The sequence below is a fragment of the Ceratotherium simum genome, unplaced genomic scaffold, assembly GCF_057802395.1.
Source record: "Ceratotherium simum simum isolate JZ-2026a unplaced genomic scaffold, ASM5780239v1 HiC_scaffold_43, whole genome shotgun sequence".
Lineage (NCBI taxonomy): Eukaryota > Metazoa > Chordata > Mammalia > Perissodactyla > Rhinocerotidae > Ceratotherium > Ceratotherium simum.
The window spans coordinates 9,527,573-9,535,550 of NW_028261259.1; the positions used below are offsets into that span (position 1 = coordinate 9,527,573).

A 7,978-nucleotide genomic window follows, 5' to 3' on the forward strand; every position below is an offset into this window, starting at 1 on the left:
AGACAAGTTGCAGAGTGTTCAGAGGCTTGGTTCACTTCAAGGCAGTGGGGTCTTTCCTGGCTTTGACAGGACAGGGGAAGTCAGCTACTTGAGTGACACTGTTTCTTTCTCCTGCTGCAGTACCATCTCCAGAGCTCCCTCCAGCTCCAGAGCCAGAGCAAGGGCCAGCTCCACGGCTAGATCCAGCTCCAGCTCTAGTTCCACCACCTGTGCTAGAGCTGGAGCCAGTGTCACCTCCATCAGTCCCTCCAGGGCCAGAGCCACCACCAACATCAGCTCCAGCCCCAGTGCCAGCTCCTGAGCTGGAGCCAGCTGGACCATTGGCTCCAGGGAGAATCCTCCCTCCACCTGGAGAGATAACAGCAGAGCCAGATCCAGCCCCAGAGCCCGCCTGCCCCTGGGACGTGACCACCAAGAACCTGCTGAGGGAGGAGAAGCCTGACTTCTTGGAGTTCCCTCCCCGGCTGGTGGCAGAGCAGTTGACACTGATGGATGTGGTGAGCAGCGGGGCTCTCAGGGCAGGTGGGGCCGGCCTTCCCTGTGCCCTCAGCTGCCCCAGACCTGCCATGTCCTGATCCAGAATCCCATGATCTCGGTCCAGCTTCCCTGCTTACCCTCATGTGACCTGAGCAGCCTTCTTAACTCCCAAGCCTTTGCTGTCCTCATGTGGACAGTAGGGGTGGACTTTGAGAGCAGCTGCCGTGCAGAGTGGCTGTGCAGGTGGATGAGGGGGAGCAGAGAGGAAGTTGGGCAGAGTCTGCGCTTTGGTGGGGGAGGGGAGCACACTGAAGCGCTGTCTCGTCCTTGGGTAGAACACTCATTTGCCCAGGAGGCCTCAACAGCCTCAGCACTAATTAGGCACCTCATGTGTACCTGACTACAAGGCAGACAAACAAAGCCCGTGGTTGTTGCTGCCTTGGGGGAATGTGCATCTGAAAGAGGAGTCAGACCTCAGGATGGTCAGAATGGGTGGAAGATGCCCCTAGAGATGGTCAAGCAGGAGCCGAGTTCTGGTGCTTGGAGGAAGTGAGACTGGGCGGCGAGCAAATGCCACTTCCCTGCGCCACAGTATCGGTTCCTGGGTCATCCTGTGCTGGGTGCCCTCAGGGGACACAGGCAACACCCAGGGACTCCCACAAGCCTCAGGCCGCATTCTCAGCTTCCTGAGCTCCAGCTCTCACCACTGACCCAGCCTGGGACTGGGGGCTGCAGATGCTGAGCTGGGCTGTGGCAGGGCTGGGTGACACTCCCTGTCCTCCCCAGGAGCTGTTCAAGACAGTGATGCCCCACGACTTCCTGGACTCCATCTGGTCCCAGTGTGACAACAGGGTCAATGAGCACCTGGCACCGACCATCCATGCCAACATGACCCACTTTAACAGAGTGGTCGAATGTATCGTCACCACCTGCATTGGGGACCCGAGCATGACGGCCCAGGACAGGGCCAGGGTGGTGGAGCTCTGGATCCAGGTGGCCAAGGTAAGATGTGGGAGGCCCTGAGAGCCCCTCTTTGGAGTCGGGGGAACTGCCCCTTCTCCTTTCTCAGCTCTCATGTTTGAAGTCTGTGGTCTGAGCCTTTGCATAATTCTTAGGCCCCTCCTGCCAGTGCCTCGATGACCTGACACCTGGTCCCAGTGGTGGGAAGCTCACCCCTTCCTGGGATCCTTCCTTGGCTTGAGCTAAAATCCTCCTCCCTGGAAGTATTCCTCATCAGGTTCCAGCTGTGCCTTTCCCGGCTTCCCTGTGCCGCTGTCACATCCAGGACAGGAGAAGTCAGTGAGGCGACAGAAGCCAGAGGAAGCAGGGCTCCAGCTCCCCCTCACAGCTCATTCTCTTCCCTTCCCCAGGAATGCCAAGGCCTGAGGAACGTTTCCTCACTGCATGTGATCCTCTGGGCTCTGCAGGGCCCCTCCATTCAGAGTTTAAATGAGACATGGAGATGGGTGTCCAGGTGGGTAGGCCTCTCTCCATGCGAGCACCACCTAGGTGGACCAGACACCCCCCACAGGACTGGCATTGCCCTTCAGTCAGTTGGGACCTCCTGGGAGACAGCAAACTCTAACAATAGGGTCTGACCTGGTTGGCAGGCTTGGAGTCTCTCTGCAAACTTAGGCCAGTGGTTCTTCTTCAGGAACCAGTTTCCCTAAGTGACAGATCCTGGCTTGAGCCAAATTGAAGATTTTCAAGTGTTTTCAGCAAGAAAACTCTCTGTCCACATGAAATTAAGACAGTTTAAAACATATCTGCTGAGAAGATAAGAGAATGGAGGCCCCAGGTGACAATAGGAGAGCCCCCTCCCAAGTCCCAGAGACCTCAGGGCTCAGAGGACACAGTAAAAACGCTCATTCAGGCTGTCTGGGTCTTCTGGGTTTTCAAACAAAAGGGATTTACCCTCAAACCACTCCACAGTGTTTCTTTCGTTTTTTCCCTCCTCAGGAAGAACTGTCAAACAGTTAAAAAGATCTTCCAAACATGCCAGCGGGAGAGCAAGAAGCTGCTCAAGGAGGTGAGTGGAGGCTGGAGATCTGGAAGGAGGGGAGGTGAGGTGGGAAGGGACCAGGCAGGATGTGCTTTGGGAAGTTTTTCACTTAAGGTTCCATGAGAAATAACGGTCTGTCTTGTCCAGCTTGACAGGAAGCGGGGGGTGTGAGTTGCAGGGGCAGGTGGGGACTGTTTGGGGCAGGAGGCCTTGGTCACAGGATACAGTGGTGTCGCCTGGACTGTTCCAGGAGGTGAGGAGCTGGTAGAATGAGCAGGTCTCTCTGGCTTCCATGTGGACCCATCAGCTTGCCCTCTTCCTCCAGGCTGGTGGGTGGATGGAGTGGGTTGGGGTTCCTTTCTTCCTAAAGCAGCCCAGCCTGTCCTCAGGAAGCCAGGCCCCTGCTGCTCCTTCTGTCTTCACTGCTCCTCGCAGGGGAGGGCATTCTGCCGGCCCCAGGGATGGGCAGTGTGAGGTCACACAGGCCTTGTGGACACAGGGGCTGCCCAGCCTTGGGCCAAATGGTGGATCTGGGACAGAACTGTGTGCTCTCTTGTACTGTGCACTCTAGCCCGATAGTGGTCACTGCTGACAAACCAATGAATCTTGCCCGGTGCCTTGTTGACAAGGATTCTCCCCAGATGGCAATGAGAATTGTCGGGGAACCTACAGATTCTTAATGGACCTTCCTGACAGGACATTAGAAGTTTCCAAGTAAAAAAGGATGCAAATGTCACCATCACCCATTGCAGACTCCAATGTCCTTTTAAAAGCCGATTTGTCCTTGGGATCCACCACCCTACACTGTCCTTCTCTTGCCTGTCTAAACTTCCTGAGCAACTTCCTGGCTTCTCTTTTTGACCACCCCACAATGACTGATGCTTCCCGGAAGTCAGCCCTGCTCTGACACCTGTTCCCCATCTGCACCCTCCTTCTGGGGCAACCCCATCCATTTCCCTGGCTTCAAATACCGCTAATGAGCCAAACATGTCCAAAGAATTAGCAGAGACCTAACTCTAAACTGCAGACCCATTTATCTACCTGCCCACTCACCACATCAGTGATGACTCAACTCACAATGACCAGGTCCCAAGTTGAACAAATCACTTCCCCAAATAATTTGCTTCTCTCTCAGCGTCCCCAAAGTCACTTATTTGTGGTAATAACCTATCTACCCCTGGGTGTCACTCTGGACACCCTCCACCCCACATTCACATATCAATGAACCATCCATCCACCCTTCTGAAACTACCTACAGGTTATCCACTTCTGATTTATTTCTAATCACCTTTCAGATCTCATACAAAATATCATTTCCACACAGTGAACTCTCCTGCTCTAGTAACCTAAATTACAAAACCCCATTTTTCCTCTTTGTTGATTTTTTTTCTATTTTAGTTATATGTGCATTATTATCTATTTCTTTCAAGATTTAGTTCTTTCTCACTGAATTAGATATTCCATGAAGACAAGACTAATACGGATTTTCCAAATTTTCCCACAATAGTGTTCACATATGGCTTTGCACACAAAAAGGGCTCACATATATTATGTGTACAATATATATTTTATATTTATATACATATAAAATTCAAACACTAAAACTTTGCTTCATGAAATATTTTTTTTCCCTATGTGTTTGTTTATTGTTGTTATTATCTACTACTTAATGAAGGAACTCATATGGTATTTGACCTTCTCCCTCTGACTTATTTCACTTTGCATTATACCCTCAATGTCCATCCATGTTGTCACAAATGGCTGGATTTCATCGTTTCTTATGGCTGAGTAGTATTCCATTGTGTATATATACCACATCTTCTTTATCCATTCGTCCCTTGATGGGCACTTAGGTTGCTTCCAAGTCTTGGCTATTGTGAATAACGCTGCAATGAACACAGGGGTGCGTGTACCTTTACAAATTGGTGTTTTCAAGTTCTTTGGATAAATAGCCAACAGTGGAATAGCTGGATCATATGGTAGTTCTATCCTTGATTTTTTGAGGAATCTCCATACTGTTTTCCATAGTGGCTGCACCAGTTTGCACTCCCACCAGCAGTGTATGAGAGTTCCCTTCTCTCAAAATATATAAAGAACTCATGCATCTCAACAACAAAAAAACTACCAACCCAATTAAAAAATGGGCAAAAGACCTGAACAGACATTTCTCCAAAGAAGATATACAGATGGCCAACAGACACATGAAAAGATGTTCAAAATCACTAACTATCAGGGAAATACAAATCAAAACTACAATGAGATATCACCTCACGCCTGTCAGAATGGCTATAATTAACAAGACAGGAAACAACATGTGTTGGAGAGGATCATGAAATATTTTAAATCCATCCACTTAACTACTCTTTTTTTTTTTCCGAGGAAGATCAGCCCTGAGCTAACATCCATGCTAATCCTCCTCTTTTTGCTGAGGAAGACCGGCTCTGAGCTGACATCTATTGCCAGTCCTCCTCCTTTTTTTCCCCAAAGCCCCAGCAGATAGTTGTATGTCATAGTTGCACATCTTTCTAGTTGCTGTATGTGGGACATGGCCTCAGCATGGCAGGAGAAGCGGTGCATTGGTGTGCACCGAGGATCCGAACCCCAGCCACCAGCAGCAGAGCGTGCTCACTTAACTGCTAAGCCACGGGGCCACCCCCTCCACTTAACTACTCTTGTGCAAAGATACCACCTTTAGAGTGGTATGCTGCAATAAATTAGCAAGAGTAGCTTAAGATTCCAAATCCTTTCTCCAAGTAATCCAATCATGAGATTCTAGTCACAATGATCTGTTTAAAATGCAAAAGTGAGGCCGGCCCCGTGGCTTAGGGGTTAAGTGCGTGCTCTCTGCTGCTGGCGGCCCGGGTTCCGATCCCAGGCACGCACTGACGCACCACTTCTCCGGCCATGCTGAGGCTGCTTCCGACATACAGCAAGTAGAAGGAGGTGCAGCTATGACGTACAACTATCTACTGGGGCTTTGGGGGAATAAATAAATAAAAAAAATTAAAATGCAAAAGTGATCAGTTCATCTTAACTTTTAAATCCTCTATTTCTGTCTTCAGCACATATTTCTCCTGTTGTCTTATCATAATTATTAATACTACCCTTTTCATTCCCTGATATGTTCCAGTTTGGAGGGAAATCTATTTGGTCATTCTATTTTTAGAGCACTTACTACATGCAAAGCTCTGGTATAAAACCTGTGATCTACAAAATAACTAAACAGACTGACTGCCCCTGTTTGATTTCATCTTAGTGGGAGGAAAGAGATAATAAATGGCAAAGGATGTATAACATGCCATGTAGAAATCACTGCTGTGATGAACAATAAGGCAGAGAGTGAGAGTTTGAGCTTGAGCACATTTTCAAATTACTTGTGTGTGTGTGTGTGTGTGTGTTTGCACGTGCTCATGCCTGCTGCCTGGGTGGGATGAGTTGCTTCCTTCTGGGGATTGGGGGAGCCTCCTATGCCTTGGGAAAGTTCCTCCATGTGCATATAAAATGCACTTTGTTATCCATGTATATTAGTCAGGATTCTCTAGAGAAATAGAACCATAGAATATATATAAACATGTAGAAGTGGAGATTTATTGTAAGAATTGGCTCACAAGGTTATGGAGGTTGAGAAGTCCCACAATATGCCATCTGCAAGCTGGAGAACCAGAAATACCAGTGATATAATTCAGTCAAATTCTGAAGGCCTGAGAAACAGGACCTCTGTTGTCCAAGGGCGGGAAATGATGGACATCCCAGGTCAGGAAGAGACAGTGGATTCAGCCTTTCTTTGCTTTTTGCTCTATTGAGCCCTCAACAGATTAGATGATACCCACCCACACTAGTGAGGTTGGGTTTGTTTACGTAGACTATGATATCAAATGCTAATCTCTTCCAGAAACATCCTCACAGACACAGCAAGATAATGCTTCACAGTCTATCTGGGAACCCCTGAGTCTAGTCAACTTGACACCTAAAATTAACCATCACATCGTGGCTCTATCCAACCAAGACCAACAGAGATATCACAACGTGACCTATGTCATTTAAATTTTCCAGAACACATGTTAAAGAAAGTAAATACAAACAGATGAAATTGGATTTTATAACATTTTTATTTAACCCAAGAAATCTAAATATTATCATTTCAAAATGTAGTCCACATCAGTACAAAGAACAAGATACTCAGGTTTTCCAACCCCTCTGCCTTGCTAGTGAATTTTAATGAATACTGGCTCCTCATATATCTTAATATGATCCAATTTATAATTTTCTCCTATCTATTTGAGCTTTATTGTATCAAAAGGAAGTCATTTTCTCCTTATTGTGAAACTTCTCTATCTCTTTTTTAAAAAAGTTATATATTATGTTTATGTTAGAACTGAAATTAAGAATTTAAGTAATTAAGAAGGAATTGATTCCAGCAAAAGGCTGGTTTACTAAAATGGAAGACAGTTCAAGAGCAAATCCCCCAAGAAAACCATAGGGTCAATGACATTGGAAAATTCAGGGTAGAATTAGAAGACACATGGGGTGTGATTCAAAGGGGAGTAGAGAGAATGTGGGGAGGAATTCATATCAAAAGTGAAAATACACAGGCATGTTGCAAGTTGATGGAAGACATCAATCTACAGATTCAATTAATTCAACATTCCCTAAGCAGAGTGACTACACAGGGAATATTAATGAATTAAACTATGGTCTAAAAACCAAAGTTAATGTAAAGGACTTTAGGGACTATAGAGGCCAAATAAGCATGAAAAAGGCCAATTGGTGATTTCTAACCATAAAGAAAATAAGATAGACATCAACAGAGCAGCATTTTTAAAATGCTAAAAGAAATCTCATGTCAAACCAGAATTCTACACCCAGCAGCAACAGTGCCCCAAATAAAGATGTCCTAGAAAAACTTCAAGTGAAACTTTTCATTGTTAGCAGCCTTGAATTAGACAAAATACTGGAGTGAGTTATCACATCCAAAGGAATATAATCTCAGGTTGAAAACCAGGAATGCAGGACGGACTGAAGAGGAAAGGAAAGGATAATTTATAAATAAATATAAATGAATTTTATTTTATGAAGTAATTCCAGAAATCTCATGGAGATTAAAATATACGTAGAATAAAATGCATGAAAACAGTAATACAAATGTCAGGAAGTTTGAAAATAGAACTGAAATTATTTAAGGTATTAGCATTTGGGGGAGGTCGTAAAAGTAATTATCTGTATTAGACTGAATTAAGGATTCAGGATTTAGCCATTAGTGCAATTAAACAACGATTTCTATATGATTTCAACTAATAAGTTTATAGAGGAAATAATGGAATAATAACAGTTAAATCAACATCAGTGAAGTAAAGAGAGTAAAGGAACATTAATTATTTAGGTCAAAAGGAAAAGAAAGAGTAAGAAGGTTGAAATAATTACAAATTACGTGAGATGTAAATGCACAAAGTACTAATTTCTTTTTAATGGCTGTGTGATATATTCTAGAGACTTGTTAAT

At 45.6% G+C, this 7,978-nt stretch overlaps 2 protein-coding genes across 17 annotated transcripts in view; both read left to right on the forward strand.

Annotated features, from left to right (window-relative positions):
• LOC147911578 (ral guanine nucleotide dissociation stimulator-like) overlaps nt 1-802 on the forward strand; it is a 45,869-nt gene extending 45,067 nt beyond the window's left edge. For all 16 annotated transcript variants that reach the window (XM_087428061.1, XM_087428059.1, XM_087428056.1 and 13 more), the window contains one exon: nt 121-802. In XM_087428061.1, the coding sequence (XP_087284187.1) occupies nt 121-575 (455 nt within the window). In that variant the 3' untranslated portion in view covers nt 576-802. The remainder of the gene's footprint in view (nt 1-120) is intronic.
• A 50-nt stretch (nt 803-852) lies between these two features.
• Nucleotides 853-2,650, forward strand: LOC147911579 (ral-GDS-related protein-like). Its single transcript, XM_087428041.1, has 4 exons — nt 853-1,479; nt 1,848-1,951; nt 2,437-2,506; nt 2,627-2,650. Exons 1-4 carry the CDS (start codon nt 1,213-1,215, stop codon nt 2,648-2,650), a joined length of 465 nt encoding a protein of 154 aa, XP_087284167.1. The 5' UTR covers nt 853-1,212.
• The last annotated feature ends 5,328 nt before the right edge of the window (nt 2,651-7,978 follow it).

Excerpts from the sequence above, each read along its gene's own strand:
- LOC147911579 (XM_087428041.1), top strand. The coding sequence starts at position 1,213 with ATGCTGAGCTGGGCTGTGGCAGGGCTGGGTGACACTCCCTGTCCTCCC. Across the intron at positions 1,480-1,847 it reads TCTGGATCCAGGTGGCCAAG|GAATGCCAAGGCCTGAGGAA; the intron begins GTAAGATGTGGG and ends TCCCTTCCCCAG. Across the intron at positions 2,507-2,626 it reads GCAAGAAGCTGCTCAAGGAG|CTTGACAGGAAGCGGGGGGT; the intron begins GTGAGTGGAGGC and ends TGTCTTGTCCAG.